Source organism: Rissa tridactyla, chromosome 8 (genome assembly GCF_028500815.1).
Source record: "Rissa tridactyla isolate bRisTri1 chromosome 8, bRisTri1.patW.cur.20221130, whole genome shotgun sequence".
Classification (NCBI taxonomy): Eukaryota; Metazoa; Chordata; class Aves; order Charadriiformes; family Laridae; genus Rissa; species Rissa tridactyla.
In genome coordinates, this window is record NC_071473.1 from 24,881,284 (window position 1) to 24,909,056 (window position 27,773).

A 27,773-nucleotide genomic window follows, 5' to 3' on the forward strand; every position below is an offset into this window, starting at 1 on the left:
CCTGCCAGCACTGATGGGGACACTGATGTGACACCTTTCGCACTTCCCTTGTGGTGATTTTGCGTCTCACCGGTGCAGACTCCGGTGCCTCGGGGCCATGGCAGCCCTTGTGGCATGGCAGGGGGGATGTCAGTGGTTTGTTTCCCTGATGGTGTGTTTCTGCAAACAAAGCTGTGTCCCCCTCAGGGATGGGCAGGGCTGGGGGAGCGTGGCACGGGGGCTGCGGCTGCAGGGGCTTCCTGCTCTTTTTGCTGTGCGGGGCTCATGGGGTAACTGGGTGGTACCCAGCTCCCCACTCTTTTGGGTACTTTTAAGGCTGATTTGTGTCAAACTCACAGAGTTCTGCTATCTTCTAGCTCGAGAAAGTGTCTGCCCGTCTCCTAACACCTCAGAAATCTGCATTCCTATCCGGGCAATGGCGAGAGGGGGCCGTGCAGCCGATGTCGGGCAGCAGGAGCTCTGCAAGCTCGCGCGGGGAGCGGGGACTTCCCAGCCCAGCCCTGCAAAGCAGCAGGTTGGGGAAGCCCCGTGCCGCCAGCGGAAACAGCTTTGCAGAGGTGGCAAAGAGGGGGTCAAACCTCATTCCTGATGGGGAACAACATCCCCAAGCAAATAGTGAAGCAGCTGAAGGTGCTGAAGGCAGAGGGGCTGTGGGTAAAAGGGAGGTGACCAGAGGCATAACGAGAAGCAGATGAGACCATGAATCATGGTACCGGAGACTGAGGTCTAGCCAGGGAGCAAGGAGAGGAGGGGGTGGGCTGCTCCATCATCACTGCTGCTGCCAATCCAGTGTTGGAGAGGAGCTGGGGACGTTTGCCAGGCTGGCTTTTCCCCAGCAAGGAGCCTGAGAAGAAACGTTGGCATGCAAGTGCTAGAGATGGATTTTACTTCTCTTGCGTTATTTTCAAGGAAACAGGGAGAGTTTCCAAGGGGGAAGATCTTCCCACTGAAGCCTCTGTCTTTCTTCAGTGAGTCTTGGGTTAAAGGCCCAGGGGATAAGAGAGCAGGTGGAGTTTCCCTCCATGCAGAGGAATGTCAACTTGGCTATTTAAGAAAAAAGGAAAGGGTGAAAGTCCCGAGAATGGAGAATTGTATGATGCCAGATCTTTTTTTCTAATCTTTTGCTTATCATACTGAAAGTGCAGATGCTGTTTCAGAGGCCCCGAAACACCAACGCCTCTCTTAAGCATCCAACTGCTGGGACCTGACCTTGAATTTTGGCGCTGCAGCCCCCCCCCCGGCCTATTACAGACTTAATTGACTGTGTCCAGGAAAACCTGCACTAGGGTATTTGTGTAGCCGTTATGGTCCCTCTCGGTGATCCAGTGACCTTCGTGATGTGACTTAGTGTGCCAAAGGTGTGCTGGCCATCCCAGCAATACCAGCACCCCTGCGAGGGTGGTGCCAGGAGGCAGCTCATTGCTCTTCATCAAGGAGATGCCTATTTGCGACCTGACGTGGCTGCTCTGAGCGTGGGGACGGCTGAGCTCCATCAGCAGAGATCCCAGGGTGGCGGGTGAGGAAGGCACCATCCTCTCTCCAGCCAAGGAGGTCTTCTCGGCTGGCGGAGACACGAGCCCACAACGGGTCATCAGCAGCAGATGCTGGGGCTGCTCTGTGCCCGGTGGGAGCTGTGATCCCCGACCCTTCTCCAGGCGGCGTGGGGCTGAGCATCGCTGCCCCACATTTGCCTGTGTTCACTCCTCCGCTCCTTCCTGACAGCATGACATTCTGTACAGAGGTACAGACTGTACCTTTGCCCACTTGGATTAACCCGGCATCCCAGCGAGGGGGGAGCGCGTGTGTATAATAGAGCCGGCAGAGCATTGGGAAGGAGCTGGAAATGTTTGCGATAGGAAGCGGTGCATCCAGCCTGGTCTGCTCAGGGTGTGGAGTGCTACGGCCACCCAAAGCCTCCCTCCACGGGCAAGGGCAGCAGCTGCTCTCTGCTCTGATGGCTGCTCCAATGGCTGCTGCTGGAGAGAAAAGAGGAAGGGAGAGGAGAGGAGAGGAGAGGAGAGGAGAGGAGAGGAGAGGAGAGGAGAGGAGAGGAGAGGAGAGGAGCTGAGCTCCGGCGGCCCTGAGCTGGTGGCGGAGCGTGGGAAGCACCGATGCACAGCCTGGGGGCCCAGCCGGGAGGCAGGCTGGCTCCTGCCTATGCCTTCACGGGGATAAAAGCATTAAAAGAAATAAATAAAATAACAAAAATAAAGAGCAAAGGAGTTGTTTCCCCAGGAGGAGAGCTCACACCTTCCCCTTGGCAGGGTTGTGCCGAGGTGACACCAGGAAGCCGTGCTGCTGCCGGAGCGAGCAGAGATTGCCGTTATTGCATACAATCTGCATGAGGCAATGGGATGCGGCCGTCAGCTCTGGCAACGGCTGCAAACAGCGGGGCCGCCTGTGGCGGCGGGTTGCCATGGCATGGATGCAAACACGCGCCCTTGGCCCTGGCTGAATCACCCGGGGCGGAAATGACCCCAAGTGACACATCGCGCCGACAACGGCTGGCTGCGCGGCATCAGGCGAGCGCGGGGAGCCGACAGAGCCCAAAGCCCAGTGACTTCTCCCCAGGAGGAGCATCCCTGGCCTCTCGGTACCTACCTGGACCTTCCCTTCCCTTTGTGGTACCCACGGCTGCTCCCACTGCTGGGACAACCCGCAGCGTGCTCCTCCTGAAGGTGCCTCCATGGTGGAGCAGAGATGGGAGGCCCAGAGGAGCAGCTGGGCAGGTCAAGCTGATAAGCCATGTCCATCTTGCTTCCCCCTGTCATACAGAGGACCCTGGAGGCTTCCACTGGGTTCCTGTGACATCAAAGGTGCCCACGGTGAACACCAGAGTGTGTGTCAGTCAGTCATTGCTCGTTGCATCGTCAGTCCCCGTGGGATCGGGGATCGGGACAAGGGAAGCGAGGGTGACCTGGATGCAGCAAGGGCTCTGCTCCCAGTGGGATGACATTGCCATCCCTGCTGGGACAGGACGCCGGGTCCATCACACTGTCACCTCCTTCATCTGTGCAGAGCACAAGGTCTATCTCTACAGCAGGAAACCATCGCCTTCCCATCGGCTTCTCCCACCCTGGGAAAACCGCCCAAGCAGCCGGCAGAGCAGATAAGCGGGGCCTCGCATGTCGGGACAGAGCCCCCGCCGTGCCGCGCCAGAGAGCCTGGGATTTGCCGCCTGGCGTCCGACTCTCCCATGGCCGGGTGCCAACCCTCCGCAGCGCCAGGCGTCTTGTGTCAGCTGCGCCCATGGGGCTGTGTGCTGGGGGAGCCACGGGACCGGGAGATGCCGGCCAAAAGGGTGACCAGCCCGGCTCCGGGGCGCCATGGGGCTGGTCCAGCCAGCGGGATGGAGAGGTGTTGTAGGGGCTCTTGGCGTGCCGCGGTGTCCTGCATCCCAGCTGCTGCTCCCACATTGGGTGATGATGCTCGCTGGCCGGGGGACTGGTGCGTTGGCTGGGGCACAGGAGCCCAGAGGCAGGGGTGAAGGGCAGGACCACCCACTCGTGCGTGCACTGGGTGCTGCAGGAGAGCCCTTGTCTCGACGGCGGCAAAGCAGACAGCTGCCCCAGGGAGAAAAGGCCTAGAGAGAGGAATGTGTGTAGGGACAGGGATGGCTTTGAGCAGGGTTTATGGAATGGTCAAGAAAACACAGGAAATTGGCTCCAGATGAAGGTCCTCCTGCCCGGAGACTGCAGCGGGGACGGGGAAATAGAGAAGCAATGTGTCATGGAGGGACCAGACAGCGCCCGATAGCAGCAAGGTACAGAAAGCCGAGAAGGATGCCAAAGACAGCAGAGGATTATCCAGGTCCGATAAGGCACTGAGCAATACAAAAGGACTTTATGGGCTGTTGGGAACCAAAGGCAAGGAACCGTATGGAGATGCCAAACCTGTTAGGAAGGCGAGCAAAGAACTGGATAGAGATCGCTGAGCTAGAGCTGGACAAGGGATAATGAAAATGCTTTCCAGACCATTAGGAAAGAAGGAGGATGTGAGACAACAGCTGCTAGAGAAGATATTTTAAAAATCCTTAAGCCTGGATAACTCACACCCAGGGGTCCTTTCAGGGACGGCTGGAGCAGCAGCCAGGATCTGCGGGACCGGGAGAGCATTAATGCTGTGCTCGGCGTCAGAAAGGGCCGCACTCCCCAGCACCGGGGTGGGAGGCAGGAGGGGCCGGAGGGAACGAGGGCAAACGCAGTTCACGTTAGCAAGTGGGCTTTGCTGAAGGTTTTGTCAGACCGACCAACGCGATTTCTCTCCTCGTTGTGAGCAGCCGCTTGGCTGCAAGAGGCCATTCCGTAGCCAGAAGGAATTTTATGTGGTTTTGTTTTTTCATGGTGTTCAGATGGCTGGGGAAAAAAAAAAGGGAAAAGCATCATGCTAGATTCATCGCTAGCACGTTAAATGGGTTATGAAGTGGTTAATTGGCCAAGAAACCATCAATGGAGGTTTCAAGTGGGTCTTATGTGCAGGCAGGGACAGCCCCATCTCAGGAGGATCCCTGCTGTGCTGGTGGAGGGGACCAGCATCCCTGGTGGTGCTCCCTCCCTACTGCCCGCAGCGGGAATCCACCTTGGGGCCAGGTTTTGGCCATGAAAACCCCAGCCGCGAGATGGGCTCTTCATCTCAGGGACTCAGGCTGCGTCCCAAACGGCAGAACCGTTCCTCCCCTCGCTGCCCTCTCCCAAAGGATGAATCCCTGGCATTGCATCAATTAAGAGCTTATACACCTGGGGACCTGGGCTGCCTGTGTCGCACGCCATGGCATGGAGAGGAAGGTGGGAAGCCTGGGATCGGAGCCGATCCCCTGCTGCCAAAACCCGCTTGGCCCAGAAAAGTTTTCTTGGGCGGATGGCAGCAGAGCCACATTTTTGGAAAAGCCAAAGAGGGGTTTTGCAATAACTCTTTCAGCCAGGCAGGGTGGGGGAAGCTTGGTGGAGGAAGATTTTGGCCGGCCGGGAGCCGCGTGTGTGGCTCGGGGTGACCCTGCCTTGGCAGCCGCGGGTGGCAAGCGGTGACCTGCGCGCGTGCCGTCCCCCTGGGCACTCCCCATTCGGGTGACTTCCCAGGGGAGGCGAGCGGTGAGTTCTCTGCCCCAGGGCATGAGCAGAGGGGGTGTAAACACGGTGAACACCGTCGAGCCGGGAGAAGCCGCGGAGACGGCGGGGGGGGCCGCCCACGCGTGTCGCTCCCCCGGCGGGCGCCGTGCTCCCTCCCAGCCGCCAGGGGGCGCCGCAGCGGGCGGGGCTCAGCGGAAGTGCCCGCCCCGCCCCACGCTCTGCGCATGCGCCCGCCGCGCGCCGGCAGAGGGCGGGAAGCGGCGGCGGAGCGGGATGAGGCGGCGGCAGCAGGAGCAGGAGCAGCAGGGTCAGCAGCCGGGTCGGGGGCTGCCGGCCGCCGTCGGTGCGCTGTGCCGGGCCCTGCCACCCCGCGCCCGACCCGCCCCCGACACCCTCCGCCGCGCCAGGTTCGACCGGCCGCAGGCGGTGAGCGCGCGCCGCCCCGGGGCGGCCTTCGCCGGCGGAGCCCGCTGTTGCCTAGCGGCCACCCCTCCACACACACACTTTCCGCGCCCTCCTGGGGGCACAGGGTGGGGGCAGCCAAGTGGGACTGGGCCCGGGGACAGGGACGGGGGCAACCAAGTGGGACTAGGCCCGGGGACGGGGACAGCTGTGTGGGGCCGGGGCTCGGGTGGGGAGACCTTAGTGTGGGCCCCAGCCGGCACTGCGTTGTGCTACTCCTCAAACTCGCTGCTCTGGACAAGGCATTGTTTTCTGGTGGTTTTAACATCAAGCTTGGTATTTCACCGTGGTCGGCAGCACTTTCCTAGTGGCACCTGAGGTTTTCTTCCCTTTACTGTACACCAGCATGGGTCTTTCTGTGTCAGGGCTTTACAGAGTGATGCTTGCAAGGCCTCCAGCTCACACACAGGGTGCTCCACTCGCTCGGTTAGCTGTTTTAAGCATTTTATGAGTGTTGACTGAAATTCCAACTGTAAGAATCATTGTTTCAGTTTGTCAGCATGCTGTCCCTGTGTGGCCGAGAAATGATTTCCGGTTCCAACAACTCATTGTGTGCTGCCTCTTGTTTGTGAATTTTTGATACGGTCACATCTTTTCAGCGTCTTCAAGTTCTTGTTTGACTATGGACGAGTTGTGCAAGAGGTGACCTGTGCCTTTGTCATTTAGGCAAGCTCAACATCCGCAAATCCATGGGCCCCGATGGGAAGCACCCATGAGTGCTGAGGGAGCTGGCAGATGTTATTGCGAAGCCACTCTCCATCATCTTTGAAAGGTCATGGAGAAAAGGAGAGGTGCCTGAGGACTGGAGGAAAGCCAGTGTAACTCCAGGCTTCAAAAAGGGCAAGAAGGAGGACCCAGGAAGGTACAGGCCAGTCAGCCTCACCTCCATCCCTGGAAAGGTGATGGAACAGTTAATCTGGATGTCATCTTTAAGTATTCGGAGGAAAAGAAGGTTATCGGGAGTGGTCAGCATGGATTCACCAAGGGGAAATCATGCTTGACCAATCCAATAGCCTTCTATGATGGCATGACTGGCTGGGTGGGTGAAGGGAGAGCAGTGGATGTTTTCTACCTCCACTTCAGTAAGGTTTTTGGCACTGTCTCCCATAACATCCCCATAGGTAAGCTTAGGAAGTGTGGGTTAGATGAGTGGACAGTGAGGTGGATTGAGAATTGGCTGAATGGCAGAGCTCAGAGGGTTGTGATCAGCAGCAAAGAGTCTAGCTGGAGGCTTGTAGCTAGCGGTGTTCTCAAGGGGTCAGTACTGCGTCCAGTCTTGTTCAACATATTTATCAGTGACCTGGATGAGGGGACAGAGCGTATCCTTAGCATGTTTGCCGTTGATACCAAACTGAGAGGGCTGGCTGACACACCAGAAGGCTGTGCCGCCATACAGTGAGACCTGGGCAGGCCGGAGAGTTGGGCGGAGAGGAACCATATGAAGTTCAACAAAGGCAAGTGTGGGGTCCTGCACCTAAGGAGGAATAACCACGTGCACTGGTACAGGCTAGGGGTTGACCTGCTGGAAAATAGCTCTGCGGAGAAGGACCTGGGAGTCCTGTTGGACAGCAAGTTGACCCTGAGCCAGCAATGTGCCCTTGTGGCCAAGAAGGCCAAAGGTCTCCTGGGGTGCGTTAAAAAGAGTGTGGCCAGCAGGGCAAGGAAGGTCATCCTCCCCCTCTATTCTGCCCTAGTGGGGCCACATCTGCAGTACTGTGTCCAGTTCTGGGCTCTGCAGTTCAAGAAAGACAAGGAACTACTGGAGAGAGTTCAGTGGAGGGCTATGAAGATGATCAGGGAACTGGAGCATTTCTTATGAGGAAAGACAGACATCTGGGTGTGTTTAGCCTGGAGAAGAGAAGACTGAGAGGGGATCTCAGCAATGCTTATAAATATCTAAAAGGCGGGTGTCAAGAGGATGGGGCTAGACTCTTCTCAGAGGTGCCCAGCAACAGAACAAGAAGCAATGGGCACAAACCTGACCATAGGAAGTTCCATCTCAACGTGAGGAGGAACTTCTTTCCTTTGAGGGTGGCAGAGCCCTGGCACAGGCTGCCCAGAGAGGTGGTGGAGTCTCTGTCTCTGGAGACATTCCAAACCTGCCTGGATGCGTTCCTAGGTGAACCCAGGAACCTAGGTTTCTAGGTGAACCTGCTTTGGCAGAGGGGTTGGACTAGATGATCTGTAGAGGTCCCTATCGTTCTGTGATATGTGGTTATATCAGAGCAGATATATTGGAAGCCATGTTCCTGTATGCCTGTGCCTCAAAGTAGGAGTGCTGTGTCTTGCTGTGCAGCCAGTGTTAGTAGCCCTTCTCTTTTTGAGTGCACCTTACTGTAGGTAGCGTTTGTAAGACAGCTAATACATGAACCTGCCTGATTCAACAGTGTTGGCGAGATGCAGGTGTGCTCCTCCGTGTAACACCTGATGCTCAGATAGGGGCTTAATTGCCTAATTAGGACTAAATATATGGCAGATATTTTGCCTGCTGATCTCCTCCCACCCTCTCTTTCTTTTGCAGAGCCTGGATTTCTGGAGGCTGCTCTACACTCTTCTGAAACAAATCCATGGAGGCAAGTGGACCGAGTCTGATGCCATAGGTAACCTAGTCAGTCTGTCTGTGTGGTTTCCATCTGTCCCGGGAAGATACTGGGACTGGTTTTGTAGCATCTTTTCTTTGGCTGCTTTCTCCCTGTCAGGAATGCTCCGTTTTGAATACCTGTGCCACCAATTTACTGTTATGTCACAGCTGTGCAGGTAGGTTAACTCCTCTTTGGCTTGCTTTGTCCAGGAAACCGGTACGCTCTTGCATCTGCTAGGGACTTTTGTTTCCCTGTGACATTTTACTGCGGGTAAATCTCTGCAATGATCTTATGCATTCGCAGCATCTGCAGAGATAATTGCAGAAATAGATTTATTTTTTGTTTCCCCTTTGATTCCTTCTTTCCCCATTCCATGTATGATGCATGGTTCTGTGGTTAATTTTCTAGCAAGTCCTATGTCAGGGAATATGAACCATAAGGACAGTGTTTCGGATTGGAGTTCTAGGCAAAACAAAAAATAAAGTGTGTCTGAATATCTCTGTGGGCAGGGCCACTATTCCAGAGAGAAGCTGAATGCATGTTGGCTTCTTGCAATGACAGAGCACTATTTACTTCTTAAGTGTGTGTTATTCCGAGTAGGATACGACTCCCCAGACTTTGCTCTTGAAAGCTGTCTGTCTAGAGCCCTTTTGTTGTCAGAGTAAGTTTTGAGAATGAGACTGTCTGTGATGGATAGAAGTCTCCTCAGACTAAAGTCACTTTAAATCCACTTTTGCTTTTAAAAACAAACAAAAAAAACTAAGCAAGATAGCTTTAGACGTTGAAGAGCTGGGAACCCGATGGCTCTGTAAATGGAGTTAAAAGTGGCTAAGCATTGCAGATGATATCTCTCAAGGAGTGTGGAGCAAAACCAGCATAGTTTTGTTGGTAGCTCAGCAGGAAATCAGCATGGTTCTGAGTTACTCACAGGACTGCTATTTTTCATTCAGCTGTTCTTGCTCTTCTTCTCATCCACAATCTGCTGTGTATGGTAGCTTGATTTATTGGCTGTGTCCTACAGCTGCTTTGAGGTGGTCCTGCACAAATGCGGCCTTGTTGAATCCTGGCTGCTCCCATGTTAACTGCTTGTAGCATTTGGAGACGGGATTTCCATGTGCATGTGGCAGGCTGCTGGCTCTAGAGAGAGCAAACCCAGCCTCTGCTGGTAGATTGCAAGGTAGCAATGTGTGGTTCTGCTCAGAACTGCTGAGCTGGTTTTTAAGAAGCTTGTTTAGTCTCAACTCAGTGATTAAAGCTGAGAGTCAAGTTGGATAGCTGTTCAGTTTTTCAAATTGCACTAATTACCTTTGCTTGGCCAAGTGAATGAGTTGTCCGCTGTGAAATGCGATCAGTATTTTACTGCGTGCCTTCTCTGTCCCTGCTCTGGAACGCTTATGGTCTTCATGTATTTATTTCACAGAAATGAAGTGGAAGCCTTGGACATAGGGACTAAATAACTTTCTCAGGTTTGCACAGGATCCTGTAGCACCACAAAAAATTGAAATGGATTCCTCTAATCCATGTCTAGTGCTTTAGTCCATTGATCAGGCATTCCTTTCTTTGTTGTTTTTGTACAGCCTCTTAATTATCTGAGCTAAAACAAGGAGAGCTGCAGTTGCCAGATCCCAGAGGAAGGCTGTGAAGACTCCTTCAGTATGAGGGTTACTGTGTGCATTGGCATAGGAACAGCTTTCTGGAAAAGAGAACCTATACTCAAATGGTCTTGTACCCTTCCTTTTGTTTAGGCTAAAAGATTTTCCAAAGGAAACACAGCTTTGGCCTGTGGTCTGCGTGTGGTGTTGGGGTCAGAGTGGTTCTTCTCACTACTCTGTAGAGCGAGACCTATGTTTCAAGGACTACGTTACAGATATTGGGCCGTTTGCAGTTGTGAGGTGCTAGAAGAAAACAGTGTGTTGCAAGGACAGAATGCTCTTACAGATTTTGCACATGGAAAAGGACAGATTTTCCCAGAAAATTTTTCCTTGATCTGGGAAGTCCTTTTTATCTAGTGGCTTTTGAAGTTGCACCCCAGTGTATATTTCTGTTTTGAGTTAGTAGTTTTCATTAGTCAGTTTTTGATTTGATCTTGTCATGTAGGTGAATTTTAGAGATTAAATTTGCTTTGAATAGGACAGCTACTAGTCTTTCCCTTGTTATTGTTGTGATGTGATGTTTAGAAAAACTTTCTGCATCGTGTTTTTAAATGGTTGATGTATTTTATTGCCTAGCTAGCAAAAAAAGAAAATATTTGAAAAATCACATCTAAAAAGAACCCACACAATTTGACGTTTTAAAATGTAGGAACTATTGCATTCTTGGGAAAAGAAACCAGAAACCCCACCGAAGCCTATCAGTCAGTGGTCATAAAATTCTGCAAATGGCTCTTTCGGTTTCTCATTTTGGAAGAATTTTTTCTTCACACAGCAAAAAACACTTACTGTAAACTTTGCTGGGAAGCCATTAATACACTCCAGCCCCTTAAACATGTCAGAACAATGGGTTTCTCATCAGCAGAATATGAGTCAGTTAGCTGTGTAATAGTACTCTGAGCATAACCTTACCGATGAAGTCGTGATTAGTGGTTTCATGCTGCTCTTTCTTCCCAGAGGCTGAGCGCTGATAGACTTGGTTAAGAACCTAACAACCATACCAGGTAGCAGTGCAGTATGCGTTTAGATAGTTGGAGGAAATGTTTCTTTTCTGGAGTCTCAATTCACTTTTTATAGTATGGGAAAGAGGACTGGAGTGGCAATATATTTTTGTTTGTTTGACAAATGAAGCAGAAAATGTTCTTCTGCAGTAGTAGTTTCCCATAACACCAGTACCTATGCAGGTGTTTCTTGCCTGAGTGCATGAAGTAATGTATTTGTGCCTGTTCTTGGACTTGATTTAGTTCTTTTCCATCTTAGCCTGCCAGGCTAATGCATAACCCTTATTTGAATATCATGTTGTAATTCACTGAAAATATTCTGCAGGATTCACAAAGAGGAAGAACACAGCTTGAGTATAGTTTTAACAGAGCTGAACCCTAAGGTTTATTCACAGCTTGGTCTTACTTGCTGAACGTACTCTTATAAATATGTGCAGGCAGAAGGGGATTAGTTGGAAGGACTGTGAGGGTCTCTCTGTCTATAAATTGCCTAATCCTAATGAAATGTTGTAAGAAGATGTTGTCAAAGAGGAGGTGTTTGAGTGACTGCTATGTTTGAGTTATCTGCTATCTGAGTGATGTTTTTTTCCTCTCTCTCAGCTGCATGTTATGGAGGAATCCATCTTGGTCTTGAGTACCTATTTAGCCTCTACTGCCATTTATCTGAGAACCGTTTCAATGTAAGCAGAGCTTTAGCGATGAGAAAAGCTAAGTGACTTCTCTAAGGTCGTGGAAAGGCTCTTTGAGGCCCAGTTCCAGATCCATGCTTTGACCACTTATCCACAATTCCTGCCTGATACTCACCAATCGTACCCTCTCATGTGAGGACAATGTGTTGCAGGGGGAGTGATGAAATATGGGGAGATAAAGGACTAAACCAACGCAGAAATTCAGGTGGCAAAGTGCTTTGGTGGATCTGGTCCTGAGTGGTATTTCAGGGCAGGGAAATGGTGATAAAGGAAAAAAATACCTGGCTTGCTCTCTGTTCCTTCTCTTTTATGTGTGATTTCTTGGGGAGCACCATGAACTGCAGATGGCAGCATGTGAAGCTTGTTTGCTTTGAAAAAGGAGGAAAGTTATGTACTGATGTTCCTTCCTTTTGGAGTATTTTTGCCTTTACCTGTTCCTTTCTTGACAAATGCACAATGAAAAGGAAAGGGCAACATGAAAACCTAGCTCATGTGAGAATGTTCAAGAGTGATCAAAATGAAATCTCTAATCTGAGTGTTCTCCCTGTGCATGAGGGATTGGAGTGCGTATCTGCAGCAAGATTTTTAGCAAACCATGTGTGTTTCTGCCACCCTGGCATCGTGAAGGGAAGCTGCTTGTTTTTACATTCACAGGTTTCTGCAAAAAGAGCATACAGAGTGATTTAGGGTTTGGGTCTCCTTTTTCTGCCTGTAATGCAGAAGCAAGCTAGGTTTAAAACCAATTGTCCAACTGTCATGCATCTCTGCAGAAGCTCTGCGATGCAAAACACTAGTCCTGCAAAAAATTAGTAGCTCTGCACCATCGTGTCACCTGCTTAATCATGCTTCTGATCTTATTTTTTGTTCTTCAGTCATGGTTAATGTCTTTGTCGGGAATTCATTTGTAGATGTCATGTGGCCAATCATGTATTCTTGCTTCTGTTGCTGAAGATGTGTAGTAATCTGTGTAACAGTTTCAGCTGCATATTTGGCCTGAGGAACACTCTGGAAGTAGGCCTGTCTCCTTAAGGATCCACAGTCTTGTTTCCCTAAATCCTAAAGTTGGTCAAACAGTGCAAACAATACACCTTCCTCTGGTTTGTCAAGGCGCAAAGGGCTTGGTGGCTCTTTATGACTACCAGCTCCTTTCAGCCTCAGCAGAGCTGTAGGAATGTGCTGCTCCTATAGGGTTACCATCACAGGTCAGCTTACAGCTCCTCCCTGTGTCTTGGCTTTGTATTGCTTTTTTGTGGATAAGACTTCTTTCGCATTTTGCAAATCAAGTTAAATCAGCCACTCTTGCCTGTGAGAGTCTCTTGTAACTAACAAATTCCTTTTGAAAGCAACAGGATTTTTTTTTTCTTGTTTTTTGTTTTGAAGTTGGTCATTATGTGGTTTTTGAGCTGCAGCAGTCGATGCCAGACAAATGCTAAAGGGATATTTTTACCACAAGTGGCAAGGAGGAGGCAAATGAGTATGTAATGTGATGAATTGGTATGTTAATTAAGGAAAGCAGTGACAATCCCTGATTGCACGAGGCTTGTACTTCCTGTTATTTTTATGTGTGTGAGTGTCTACCTTTTTTATGAAACTCTATGGAGATACCGAAGCATTACACTGGAAAAGGGGAACAGCTTTCTTCCTTACTTTGTAAGTGGATCAAACTGAGGGTTCCTCTAGCTCCATCCAGCTGTGGCAGCTGTCAAACTGGATGCCCAGGGGAAAGGAAAGAACAAATACAGAAGGATGCTTTCAGGGGGGTATTCTTTCAGCCTCCAGTAACTTACATCTCAGACTTCCCAAACCAGAGAGGATATCTTTGAATTTCATAAACTTCTATGAACTCCTCTTCTGTAAATCCAGTTCCTCCTTGAGCTTGTATAACTCTCAGTGTCCATAGTGGCCAGAAATTACAGAGCTCCTCTGTATGCGTGAAGAACATCTCTTCAACTTGTTTTTATTTGCATGTTTGCTAACTTTGGTGCTCACAGTCGTGTATTGAATGTCGCACAAATAAATTATTCCCTATTCCCCCATTCCACAGCACTTATGGTTTTAAATAGTTTTGGCATTTCTGTTCCCAGTCATCTTCTTGGCCTATGTAATCAGTTGTTACAGTGAAGCTGTTCTGTACTTGTGATTGCACTTGTCCTTTCTCTTTGTTTTTTTCCAAGTCTTCTGTAACCTTTTTGAGACTCAAGAAATAAAATAACACTGTGAACGTGAGATGTGGGGTCACAGTGGATATAAACAACAATATAATATTGTTCCCTGTGATCTGTTTGGTCTCCTTTCTAGGTTTCTCACACTCAGTTTCCTTTTGGATGCATATGAGAACCAAGTGTGATATTGTATTCCTGAGTCCAGTGGTCGGCTCCAAGACCATTGCTATGTCAGTAAAGTTAGGATTGTTTTTTCGCTTGTGTGCATCAATTTTCATTTTTTCTAAAAAGAATTTTATCTTGTTATTTTAAAGCTTGGGCTCATTAGGTTCTGCCATCCTTCACGATCTGCCTGCGTTCCTTACTACTGAGTAATATCACATCAGCACCAAATTTTCTGTCACTGTCACGTTGTCTGTGTGTCATTTTGAGTTGGTTGGACAGCAACTCCTTAGCAGAGAGCCCTCATGTGAAACCACCATTTGTTCCTACACTCTGGTTCTTGTCTGCTAGGCACTTGTCATTGATTCAAGGGCCTCCCCTCTCCCTCCACCACAGTGGCTTAGTTTCTTTGTGCCAGTTGAACTCTAAATGTCCTGCCACTGGGAACTCTAAATGTCCTGCATTGATTGAATCTTCCTTAAATCGCTTGTTGTTGCCTTTGGAGAACTCAAGTAGCTTTTTGAGCAGGACTTTCTTTTAAAACAACTGTTGGTTCTTCCCCAGTATGTATTACTTATCATTGTGCCCCCTAATTATGTTCTTTATTATAGTTTTAACTTAGTACAGAGCTGAGGCTTACTGGTTAGAACCCTTTTTAATAACAATTTTCTCTGTGTTTCCTCAGTATTTTACAGTTCTGTAGTGCCTGTCTAGTAGCTGTCACGTAACATTTGCTGGTGTGAAGGAGTACAGATCAGAGCATTCCTGAGAATTAAATAGTCCATGTGGTCTGGTATGCAGCGTGGTATGCTGCATTATCTCTGCCTGCTCACTGGGCTCAGAGATTTGCAGCAGGCTGTAAAACTCCTATCTCTATATTCCAATTTCATTCAGGAGTAAAGTGACTCAGTGTTTACTAATTTATAGCATGTTTGGTGGCTCATAAAAAATGAATAGGTGAACTGGAGTCCTGTTATAGTGGGGAGGGCTATTTACCTTTTTTGCCTTTGTTAATCTCCCAGAGGCCATTACTGGTCTTGATCTTGACTTTGAATTTCTTCTTTTTCCTTAGCAGTGGTTCCTGTAGATCAGAATGGGGCAGCATAAGGAAGGCTTTTACCCTTTACCTCCTGTCCTTTATCAGTTGTTGATAAAGACTGTAGTCTCCACTGTCCTCCACTAATCATAGGCTTGTTTAAAAATCCTGAGCTCAGAGGAGGCAGCAGTTTCTGGAACTGAATGGGTAAATACATTGAGTAGTGCAGTGTGTTATTCTTCATTGTTTTCTTCTTTTCAGATAACCAAATTAGGTTTGTAAAATCAGCGCTGTGGTACCATGGCTATGGCAGGCCAGAACTCTATCGGCTCCCCTCCGACGGCTCAGCGGGTAGTCGGGAGCTGCTGCTGGCATTTTCCTGGCTATTGCACAGAGTCAGCCTCTTGGAGCAGCTTTTGGCTCGGAACAGAGTAAAGACTGGGGATGAAACCTCTGTGTGCACGGTGAGCATGTTTGTGTCCTTCCATCTTCTCTGTCCGTAAGTAATGTTCTGTGACAGCAGCCGTGTTGCTGCTAGTGTGTAATGTGTGGTACCTCAGTGTATTTACAAATAAATACCTTAGTTCAGCTTTAAAAAAAACTTAAAGGGGCCAGCATCTGGGACCTGTTTTCTTTCCCTTCTCTAAATTTTCTGTGTGCAGGTGATCTGGGTTCCTTCTCTTTCTCAAACTCCCACCCCTTGCTTTTTATTTCCAATATAGGTGAGACCAGTGTGGAGGAGTGCAAGTAAGTAAATTTGATCTCTGTGCGTCTCACTTTTGTGCTTCCAGACTGTAGCATGGGTGGTGCTGCAGTGTGGGCAAACAGGTTTTCTGTGAATGCTGGCTATGTTGACATTGCATAGAGCAAGTAATCCTAAGGCAAATAGTTCTTTTTAAAAACATCAAGAGCTCAAATGGCAGCTACTGCTCTTGGGGTAACTAATGACCTTGTAGCCTCCTTGAGAGCACAGTGGGGTATGTTATTGTTTCCATCAATAAAAAGATGTTAGCACATAGGAAGCCTGCTCTGAAGTAAGCTAAGGATAGCTGTATGTCTGCGTTAGCTGCAATATGTAAGTGATCAAAAGAAAAAAAAAAAAGGCAAAAACCCCCACAAAACCACAGTCTAATAATGTTTGGTAATACCGCTTTTAAATTCCATTCCTTGCATTTAAGAGCGCATGTGCATGTATAAACAGTTGCTCTGGAGGGCAGAGAAGCTCAGGAGAGATGTTGATGTTTTTTTCCATGTTTTATCTCGTTTGTTGCAAATAAACTGTCCCTGCTCTTAACATAGCTGATAACATAGGCTGAATTGAAACTGATCAGTGCAATGTGTTAGTGTGGCCCAGGCCTCTCTGGATGGTTGTGAGTTTTAAGTCATTTTCACCTGGTCAGATGTTAATTACTGGTTAGTTTTGTTCAAAATTACAGGCTCATAGAATTCTCATTTTTTGGCAGAGGATGCTGTAGGTCAGAAACCCTACCTGCTGATATCTTGTAATGTCTAAGACCTCGTGGTCTTCATGGTCATGTATATGTGCTCCCCAACACTGTAGGATGCTTGGTTTTCTAGAAATTTTCTAGGAGACAGCAAAGCAGGAATGCGAGAGTTTGGAAACTTCCTTTTTGGAAGGAAAATACTTGTACAAATGGAAAACAGTTCAAAGGGAAGAGTCACCTTTGTAACAACATCATTAACAGTGTTTTGAGAAAACGGACCCCTCTTGCTAACTACAGCTGTTTGCTGCACAGAATAGGGAGCACAAGAGGCCATTCCTGGTGTACTGGGTGTGTGTGGTGGTGCCTGCCGGTGATGTGGAGGTTGCCTTGAGGCTTTAGGAAAAACATACTTCTGGAGAACATTTCACTTTAAACTTCTCTTTCTTGTTTTTCTTGTATGGTAGCAGATTATTTTTTGTGTCTGTAATTTCTATTACAAAAGAGCAATGAGTGAAGTGCAGCAGCGAGATGAATTCAGGAAATGGGGCAGCACCCGTGTTATTTTCTCGGAAGGTCTTAAGTTTTGCATTTGCCAAAAAGAGCTGAAAGAACTGTGGTAATACAATGTTATCTCTTATGGCCACACAGAGGCACACTAAGAAAATTACTGCTGTGCCTTTCACTGCAATTCTAACCTGCTCTACCTGTCTTTCTCAAAAAGGATGGAATACATATTTCATGTTTTTATCCAATAAAAAAAAATAAAAAACAGTGTTTGGTAAGGTTTACAGGTCTGGATTTTACTTTCTTTTTTTCAGTAGGCCAGAGAAAAGTTTTATAGACTGGGAATTGGAGTTAGCATGTGTATGTAAAGCTCCTTGTATTAACAGCAGCGTTTCTTGTTTGGTGTTCATCTAGCAAGTTTTCATACTCCGATAAAAATAATGTTCATGGGAAAAATGATAGAATGTAGTTACAGCGGAGAATGTGTAAATAGTGTGTTTTGTGATTCTGCATCACAAGAAAGTTAAAAAGAATTGTGAGGGACAGGTTTTATCTTTTATTTGATCAACTAGGCATTACAAAACCATTAAATTCAACCAGTGAGACCCACCCAAATTAAGATTTATGGATGCACAGTTAAGGAGGTAATGGTGAGTGTGAAGGAGAAGGTAGATGGGTTACACACCTCATTTTGAGTAAGTCATCAGTTCCTTGTAAATCACTCATGAAAGCCTGCTGTTTGTTGCATAAAAGTGTTATAGTTTTCTTATTGTTATATATTGTTACTTGATAGCTGTTGTTATTTTATGGGATACCTTCATGTGGCAGAGTCTCTTCATCAGTCAGACAGTGTTCAACAATATAGCCCCTAAAATCCTAGTAAGAAAGGAAGGCGGCGAGGGTGTCTGTCTGATGCCTGACATCTTGTGAGTTAAAGTACAACTTGAACAATTGAAGTGCTGGAATGTTGACTATGGGAATGTTAAATACCAGGCATTTGTGATACTTAAGCTGAAGTGTTGGAAGATGTGTAACAAATTATAAAGGCGTCGCTAAACATGCCAGAGATGTAACATGCCAGTTGTAACTCTCTTCTATTTAAGTAAATTGAAAGAAAAAAGTAAAAGAAGAGGGAAACAGCTTCACTAGAGGAAGATCTGTCTCGAAAAAGAAGTGCTCTTTAAAACAATTGAAATTCACAGCTGAGTAAGAGCTTAAAATCTTCCACTGCGTGGAGTCATTTTTTTTTTTAAATGATTATAAACAGTTGAAAATATTTTCCTGAAATGAAAATGTTGCAAAACAAAAATCCATGAAATAGTATTTGGTTCGGTGCACTGCTGAGATCTCTGCCAAAATCAGCAAAGCATGAAAACCAGTACTGACTGGCGAAGCACATCTGTTGGGCTACTAGTGAGAATAAATGTGAAGAAAATCCTTACCCTTTGTCTTCATCTAAAAAAACAGAGTCTCAAGAACTGTAGGCATAGCTGTTGTTCAAATTTTGACTGAAAAATGGACAGGATCTGTTGTATGAAGAAGAGAGAATGCAGCTAATCCCTAAATTAAGGGTGCAATTGTGTTCTGACTATTCTTTCAGCCGAAGTTTGAAACAAAGCCTACAGGCTGCTAAATTGCTGATAATATGCCAAATACCCAACATATCAAGGGCCAGTTAAATTAATTCCTTTCATTTAATTTCAGATTACCACTCTCTGGCCTTTTCTTCTTTGCAGTTCCTTAGCAACAGTTTTCTTCCCCTGCAAATTGAACACTTCCATCAGCTCTAAAGGATTTCAGGCTGGTTATTTATAGAGGGACAAGGGTATTCATGACACATGATGGACATGGAGCTCAACCGCTGCAAGGAATTCATAATCTTAAGATCCTGAGCCAGGGAAGGCTTCTACATGCTTAATTTTACATGCACTTACATCTTCAGAATTAAAAGTCAAGCAATTATAAACGAAACAGTGATGAAAGCATGATGAAAGGGTTAAGGTGGTAGGAGGTAGTGCTTAATGTGGCTAATGTAATTAAAAAAAATAATCTTGAGGTAATTGTTGGTAAGGCCGGGTATGGTTGGTAGCCTAGAATGGTTATATGGGTTGACTGCTTTTGTGTGCTAGTTAAGAAAATCCTTCAGGGCACCTTGTCTTGTGTGGCCTCCAGCTTGGCTTTTTGGAAGGGCGCTGCCTGCCTGCTGCGGGATGGCCAAGCGAGCAGGACTGGAGGAGCCGCTGCCCTCTCTAGCCTTCCACCCGTGGCTCTCTTCACAGAATCACAGACTGGCCGGGGTTGGAAGGGACCTCTGGAGATCATCTCGTCCAAGCCCCTGCCAGAGCAGGGTCACCCAGAGCAGGTGGCACAGGAACGCGTCCAGGCGGGTTTGGAATGTCTCCAGAGACGGAGACTCCACCACCTCTCTGGGCAGCCTGTGCCAGGGCTCTGCCACCCTCAAAGGAAAGAAGTTCCTCCTCACGTTGAGATGGAACTTCCTATGGTCAAGTTTGTGCCCGTTACCCCTTGTCCTGTCCCTGGGCACCACTGAGAAGAGCCTGGCCCCATCCTCCTGACACCCACCCTTTCAGTATTGATAAGCATTGATAAGATCCCCCCTCAGTCGTCTTTTTTCCAGACTGAAAAGACCCAAATCCCTCAGTCTTTCCTCATAGGAGAGGTGTTCCAGTCCCCTCATCATCTCTGTAGTCCTTTGATGTCCTTTCTCCAGCAGTTTCAGTATATGGACTTTATAAATGGAAGGGGGTGACAGTTAAACAAGCTGCCTGGAGCCTGTGCTGCTGAGCAGGAGAAAGAGGAGGGGAAAGAGGGGATCGATGGTGAATGTCAAATTCTGGTACCTGGCTGCCGCAGTGCCAGTCCCTTCTCTGAATTTAGTGTGCTGATCTGTCAGTAGGTTGGTGACTCCAGAAGCAGTGAGTGAAAGTTCAGACCTTTAGTAATCACTAGTTCCATTAGATCTATAAAGACGTAAATACAATCTGGATTGGGGGGTTCATATTGATTTACAGAAGTGTCTACTTGGGAATTCTCGCCTGTTGTTACTGCCTTAAAGCACTGGGTGATTAATTGGTGGACATTGTCTTCAAAGGCGTTTTATACCCCTTGTGGATTTCTGTCCCAAATATGCACTGCTGTGATGTCCATTTTAACATCCTTTCTGGTTTTGGTGATCATGTACATGCAGATTATTCTCAAGTGCCGTTCATCGATGCCTATTTACACATGAAAATCCTGGAGTACAAAACACATCTGAAAATGAGTGGGTGAAACACTGTACTTCACTGAGCCTGTAAGGCCGACCTGGGGAGTTCTCATATTCTCTCTCTCTCTCTGAGAAGCAGATAATTGTTTGATATAAACCTGCCTTTTTAGCACATTTGGTATTTGACTTAATAATTTTTGCCTTGCTTTTAAAATTTTAGCGATATCATCACAGCTTTCTCCAAATCTATGATGGTTTGTGCAGATAATAGCAGTACTCTGTGAGCGTGTATTCTCTCTGTTTCCAGGGAGGAATACTGCCTGTACTGGTATTATTTCTAGAGATGAAATTAATCTATCTGTGCCCCGTAATTTAATTATGCATGGAGGCTGTTGAGTTTTTTTAGATGGCAGTAGTGATGTTATAGCCCTCATTATCACCAGGACATGTTGTACAAACACTGGTTCTTGGTTCCACTAATTCCCACTGCTTGCTTCTTGCCCTCTGAGTGAAATTGGACGCCCCTCCCCTTTTGGGAATTTACAGTAATCAACAAATAGAGCCATTATGGCTATTATAGTTGGAATTCATGCGTGTCTGTCTGGCATGCCAAAGTGAACTTCGTTTAATTACTTCTGGTGGGGAAAAATGAAACTAAACATGCCTTCTGACTCTTAGGTTTGCAATTTGATTAATCTTTTGTTTGTCACGGTCTAGCTTGGCTCGCTGGCTACTTCCAGTATAGCGTAAGGCTTATGCTTGGTCTAATCTTGTTGTTGAAATGCCTTGTTCTTATAGAAATGTTGAGAGTCACTGCTGTTCCATAAACCATGTTATTAGAGGAAAGTGTTAATGTATCAGCCAAGCTTGATGTTCCCCCCAGCAGAAAACCAGGAAAACTTTGGCACTAGTGTCAGTAAATATAAATTTTCTGGGGTTTTTCCCCTCTTCACCTATTCCAGAGGGGGTGGAGAATGGAATTTTATTAACCTATTGATTCTGACTCAGAAGCATAATTACTTTCCAGATCTTTATGGGCTATATTAGCCTGTCAGTGTTCATTTTTTGATTTCCCTCCCTTGTTCACTGCGCTTACACTTCTATTTTCTTTGTCCTCCTGTCTTCCTACTAACTCTCACCATTTATCTTTTTGCCCTTTTTTGCTACTGTTGTTGCCATACTCAGTAGCTGCCAAGGAATGCTTTTTAAAAAGCTGTCCCTGGAACCGAAACAGAAGGCGCAGGATCCCTAAAGTTTCTCCTGCAGGATTTCCCTCGCCTCATTTTTGGCAGCGAGGAGTGCTGCTTTGCCTGATGTGTTTGGGGGGGGTGCAGCACCCCTCCCCACACCATCTCTGCTGGGGTAGCACCAGGGCCAGACCTCCAGAGCTCACTGGGCTCCTGTGGTCTATTAGCCTCTGCTGCCAGAAACTAAGGGAGAAAAAGGCTTGAATTGTGCTTTTCTGCCTTTTGCACTTTTTAAAGTTGCTTCTGGAATAGGTAACCATTAAACCCTGAAGTGTTAATTTTCATCTTTAGTTACTAATATTGCTTGTAGACTAAAACATATTTTGTGGTCAGAGGTGATTAAATTAGGAATATGTTTTTGCCATACAAGAACTGGAGCACGTTTCACTTTGGACTCTTGAAATATACTTCTTTTGTGTGTGTGTTAAGGCACAAGTTACAGGTGACAGCTGAAATTGTCTCCCTGTCGTTCTGCATGTGCATATATATATGCTATTCCTTCTGATCTTTTGTGTGGTTTGTTTTTTTTTTTCAATTCCATGCTTCGTAATTCGCATGGAACCTTTTTCCCAATGAAAAACAATTCCCTGTGGTGCACTGCTAAATGTGGGGTTAATAACATTTATTTTTGCCCAACACAGTGAATACATTTTTAAGAAGTTTTTTTTTTTTCTTTAGACAGCATGTCAAGGTAGAATGCTCTAAAAGAGGAGTCTGAAATGATCAGAAAGGCTTATAAGTTACTGAGACGCTGTTTCTCCAGTAATGCCTGAACCTGATGTTCCAGCAGATGTCTTCTGGATGGGGTTCTACCCACGGGCTCAAGTGTGAGTTTTCACGTGAGGAGAGGAAGATGGGGACTGGCACGCTAATAAGAAGGTTTAGCATGGTCATACTGATATTTTGTACTTGGAAATCCTGTGCAGGGAGGTCCTTCCCTGTCTGCTGGGGAAACCGAGGGATTTTTAAGATGTTCTATTGCCTCTCCTGCCCTCCAGTGGCAGGGAGCAGCTGGTACCTTTGGCACCTTCTGATTTATCTTTGCTCTGCGGCCTTCTGATTTAAATGAGAACATCCTCTGCTTTTGATGTCCCACTTCAAGTGATCAGGGTTTAGCTGTCGTTGGAGGATCTTTTGAAAGCACTTCTCGTATGAAGACAGGCTGAGAGAGTTGGGGTTGTTCAGCCTGGAGAAGAGAAGGCTCCAGGGAGACCTTAGAGCCCCTTCCAGTACCTGAAGGGGGCTACAGGAAAGACAGAGGGACTGTTTGCAAGGGCATATAGCGATAGAATGAGGGGCAATGGTTTGAAACTAGAGCAGGGTGGGTTTAGATGAGACATCAGGAAGAAGTTCTTTACACTGAGGGTGGTGAGACACTGGCCCAGGTTGCCCAGAGAGGTGGTGGAGGCCCCATCCCTGGAGACATTCAAGGTCAGGTTGGACGAGGCTCTGAGCAACCTGATCTAGTTGAAGATGTCCCTGCTCACTGCAGGGGGGTTGGACTAGATGGCCTTTAGAGGTCCCTTCCAACCCAACACGTTCTATGATTCTATGAAATAAAGTGCTTTTTTCCTCAGGAGGACAAAAGGAGCGTGCAAAGAAGGGCACGGCAGACCTTCTGTGTATGGCAGAGCTCTGCCTCTCCTCTCCTGGAGGGCAGTTACTGTTTGTTCTCCAGTTGGCCTCTTGCCTCCAGGTTTGCTGCTGATATAGCGTGCTGCATCTTTCTCTCTTCACTGCTTACCCCCAGCCCAGCAACTTGACACAGTGGAGCAAAATGGACGCAGGCAAGCTGGGCTGCAGCTGCAGGCGGAGGAAATGCAGTGCAAGGCACTATATGTATTGCATTTCTTGAGCCCTGCAACACGCGTTGCTCTGTGAGTTAAGGTCCACCCTGCCACGGGTTTGGTTTTAGTATATTTGGTTTCCACATTTTGTCTGAATACATGATGTGGTGAGCTTTGGGATTTAAATGTTGTTTTCGATGGAAGCGGTACCCTCGACCTTGCAGCTCCAAAGATGAAGCGCTGCTGCTGGGCTCTGTTAAAGGCATAGTGCTTTTGCTGTATTGCAGAGCTCTCAAGTAACCTCCTGAATGAGCGAGGAGGGGTGGGATAAGGGACTGACTTGCCCTAGTGCCTCAGGGCTGTGGCTACTGCCAGCCAGGCTTGTCTAAACAAGGCAGGGATGGGTAGGAGCTGTGTTCACATTTGCTGTCGTCCTTCAGCACCTTCTTTTTTTCACTCTTTGCCAATCAGATACTAGCAGAGCTCTCGGGAGTGCTGTTGTGAGTAGCAATTTTTACAAAAGGCAGTGAAATTCAAAAGCTAAAAGGCCTTGCGGAATCATAAGATTTTCCTCTTTTTAATTGCTGAATATGCTATGAGCATAACTTCTATGTTGTGAGCACTAGTGTTTGTGGAAAACACATTCTTCTGTGCAATTTTCTGGATATTTAATTGGTATGTGCATCATGTGGGAGAGGGTTCTTACACCATCTATCTTTCCATGTGTGCATCTAATCTGGATCCTACCTTGTCTAGGAGGAAATCCAATTAGTGTTGTTGATGGTGCTGTTAATGAAAATAGCGTTGTCCCTTTCACATTCATCTGTTCAAATTGTTCCTTTTTGCATTTTACCCTCCTGCAGATAGATATATGGCTGTATTAATTAGGAAAGCATGTCTGATGCTGTTATTTCTGGCTATGGTGTTTAATTTTGAAAAAAAAATTACACTCTGTTTAAAGATCGGTAATTACACAGGTTAACATATGTTATGTCACATCAAAACCATTGTCTGAATTATGAGCGGTTCAGAACGAGCCCTCAGTAAAAGCTGCAGAAGCACTTTATTAGCTTGATTTATGTGATTGCTTTGCCTTTCCTGAGTCCTGCAGCGAGGAATTTAGATACATTCTTTCCCACCTTTGTGATACCAGGCTGCATGCTTAGTGTAGGTAAGATTTGGGCAGTACGTGAGAGTACATAGTTTCTCTCTAGACCCAGATTAACTGACGTGAAAGTGAGCAGAGGGGTGGGAGCGTGCGTTAGTGGTTTTTACTGGCGGGTGCTGTATTTTGCTTTGCTCAAGGATTAATGTCAGGGAATTGACTTAATGCATATCCATGAGTTAAACGTGTTTATCCATGTTCCGGTAGGGCTGCTTGTCCACGGGAAGAGCAGCAAGCTGCTTGCTGGCCGTCCAAATACGGATGCAGAGAGCTGATCCTTGGAGAGATTTGGAAGATGTCCTGGGAAAAGCCACAGCGTGCCGGGGCTGAGCCGCTGACGGCTGGGGTCTGTTGTTTACCGACAGGTGGCAGCTCCTTGTTGCAAAAGAGCATCTCTCGGGGAACTATCCCTGCCATTGCCTTGCTTTTACAGCAATGCAGGCAGCACAGGCCTTTTCATTTCCTTTGTGTGTACAGGGCATAGTAAATTTATTAAGGTAAGAATTTATAAGCATTAAGATACCTACATGAATTGGGAAAGTACAGAAAGTGTAGAAGTGTGATGAAGTTGCACAACAAAGGGTTTTCTTTCCAGTACGGCTTGTGGCATATTGCAAGATCGCCACTGAATCTGCAAGGAATTTTGCTTTAAAACAATTTTTGGAGTTTGTTTAATTCAAAGTGTACGAACAGAGCAAGGTCAACTGCGTGCCAGGTCACTGAAATTCTCAAATGGAGCAAGTAGTGCAAAAAATGCTCCCTTCTCACATGTCTACAAACACAAGGATGCTTATGTTGTTCTTTGATAAACTATTTATACGATGACGTACTTGTTTAATTTATCTCCATCCATTGTTGGTAGAACTGCGCTTCGATTTTCAGGAACATGGGATTGCTTTGTATTTCAAGCCAAAAAGAAAAGCTTTATTTCTGTTTTAAAAGTTGAAACTTCTTAATCTTTAATTTCTCTCTAAGCAAGTGGCATGCAAGTTGTTTGCTCAGATGTATGGAACGTGAATGAAAATTGATATATCACCATGCCTTTTTTCACACTGCTTTCTCCCACCCTTTAGTCTTTTCCTCTGAGTACTTTTATATTGAATGTCTTTTTTCAGTTCAGCGTGTTTCGTGAATCTGACTTGTCTGCTCAGAGCACTTGTGGCAGGAGAACTGTGTTGGCTTTTTTTTGCACTTCCTGCATTGTCTAACCACAAATACATTCACACATTTTGAGAACGATCTGGCATCTTTTTTCGTAACAATAGGACTTGAAATAGCCTGGGGATAAATGTTTAGAGCAAAACACATGTGGTGTTGGAGGCTGAATTCTAGGCTGCCTTGCAGAAATTTTAAATATGTGCTCTTAGGACATCAACTGTGTTTAGCTCTGACTAAGCCAGAGATACATTTATAAGCTTGGGGTAGGTTCTGTAGTTTGTGAGCTACCTTAGTTGGGATGGTGATGCGTGGTGTCCTGGAATGTGTATTTATTATGGGGCGTAGCTCGTTATTTGCCTGGATCTTTTACCACAGGAGAGCTGGGTTTAAGTTCTGCCTAAGTGCAGGCAGGCTGATAGCTCTGGAATTGGCACAAAGAGAGTTCATGTAAATATATGCACGTCACCTTCATCAGGGTTGTGCTTACTTTTCTGACCCTTGCCAATAAATGGATATTGAGATCTTCTAACAGCAATACTGTCCGCTTTTAGGGCAGAAAGGCTCATTTGGGGTGAGTGACAGTGGGAGTGGAATTGAGGGGCTTCATTCTAGCTTCTGCTTAAGTTATGCTGATAACAGATGCTCTGTCGAGTCCACATCGTCCAGTTTGACAAGACTAGCTCCGATATCACCAGTGCAATGGGAAGAGACTCTGACACTGCAATGAGGGTATCACTACGTGTTGATGTGGCTTTTGTACTGCAAGCCTCTGGCATTGTTCTGTAGCTGGAGTCCATGCGCCTCCCTTCTCAGAATCAGAGAGAACCATTAATTGCAGCAAATAGCTTACAAGCAAGAAGCTTTTCTGGTAAGTGGCTATGAAATTATCTCTTCCAGAGCTGGTGTGGAGCATTCCAAGCGCGAGGAGGCCATTGAGAGCCCTAGGTAGTTGTTTTGGCTGCTCTCTTTATGACTTCGACTAAATAACATGCACTTCTGTATCTCAGAAGTGAATGTAGGTGTGTACCCATATTGCTGTATAGATTAGATAAATTCACAGTGATATTTAAAGCAAAGGCTGTAGCTTGGGCTGGTATTTTAGTGATTTTTCTCCCACTGGGAGAGCAGTAAATAGTCTTAGATTGTAAAGATGGGACTAGAAATTGAGGTCACAGTATAACATGTAAGACCTTTTATTTTTTTACCTTGTTTACTTTATGCCAGGCTAAGTATTTCGTAGCAAAAGTAAATTTTTTGTGCAGTTTGTGAAATAAATAATAGAGAGATCCTGTTTAAAAAATGCATTGGCTGGCTTCCTTATTTTAATATTAATAAGGCAGGTTTCTACAATAAAATTAGCTCTGCATGGTGTTTGTCACTGTACTGCCAAAGCAATCGAGTCTAATGCCGTTCCCTCCTGAAATGAATCCCCAGGAGAGCAGTATTTGTGCTGTTCTGAACCCTCTAACCAGGGAAGTTGGAATTGAACTGTAAATTATGGAAAATGCAGATTTTAATCTGGGAGTCCCAGGTCTGTCTTTGGCCTTGCAGCTTTCTGGCTGTTTACGTGAAGTGTTTTAATGTTGTTTACACATGCGTTTTCTCTGCTGTAGTGACTAATATCCAATTGCTTGGCTCATCGTGCTTTATGGACAACTTGGCAATCGTATCTTTACAGTTTCATAGTCCAGAAAGCTCTCCTGCTGGGGGCAAGGCAATCTGAACCATGAAGGTGCTTAGCTAGGACTGCAGCGCCCTAGGGCACGGTGGCATTTGATCTAGGGACACGGTGCTGGAGGCATCTGAGGAAAAAGAGTGACATTGCACTTGGCATCAAGGAGATATTGTCTTTTTTATTTTAAAGATGGATCTGTGCCTTTAAAAGGAAAAGCCCTTTACCAGCCCTGCGCCCCTGTGATTTATAGCTTGCATTTATCTGAGCCACAGAGCAAAGGGAAAAAAACTTTTAATCTCGATACCTTTTGTTATGTGACCAGAACAGCATTTTTGTGCTTATAAACAGTATGAACACTCATTCTATTAGAGGTCCTGTCAACTGAGGTGATATTTAGGTTAAAACAAGCACTAGGGGGTTATTTGATCACGGTTATAGATACACCCCTGCTGAAATCTGCATTTAAGGCAAGATTAAGCTCTCTTCGTCTTACAGTTTGCATTTTTAGCAATGCCTTGCATTCAAGCTTTGCCTGCCAACTGAAATCTTTATAAAATTTTATTGAACATGGAAGTCTGTGAAGCAGGGAAGCACATATGTTTAAATACCATCAAGGTCCATGCATGGGTCCAAATATCTGCTTAAGTGTTTTCTTGAAAACAGTAGTGTTTGAAGTAGGCTTTTTAAATTTCCACTTTAACGAAATGTCTTGAGAATCCAACAACTGAAGGACACTTTTAGCTGGCGAACCTGCGTT

The 27,773-nt window shown here is 46.5% G+C and overlaps 1 protein-coding gene across 2 annotated transcripts in view; it reads left to right on the forward strand.

The window, feature by feature from the left end:
• Positions 1 to 5,323: 5,323 nt before the first annotated feature.
• Positions 5,324 to 27,773, forward strand: part of TEDC1 (tubulin epsilon and delta complex 1) — an 89,354-nt gene continuing 66,904 nt past the window's right edge. For both annotated transcript variants that reach the window (XM_054210567.1, XM_054210568.1), the window contains exons 1-3: positions 5,324 to 5,492; positions 8,050 to 8,128; positions 15,071 to 15,273. In XM_054210567.1, coding sequence (XP_054066542.1) covers positions 5,340 to 5,492; positions 8,050 to 8,128; positions 15,071 to 15,273 — 435 coding nt within the window. In that variant the 5' untranslated portion in view covers positions 5,324 to 5,339. The remainder of the gene's footprint in view (positions 5,493 to 8,049; positions 8,129 to 15,070; positions 15,274 to 27,773) is intronic.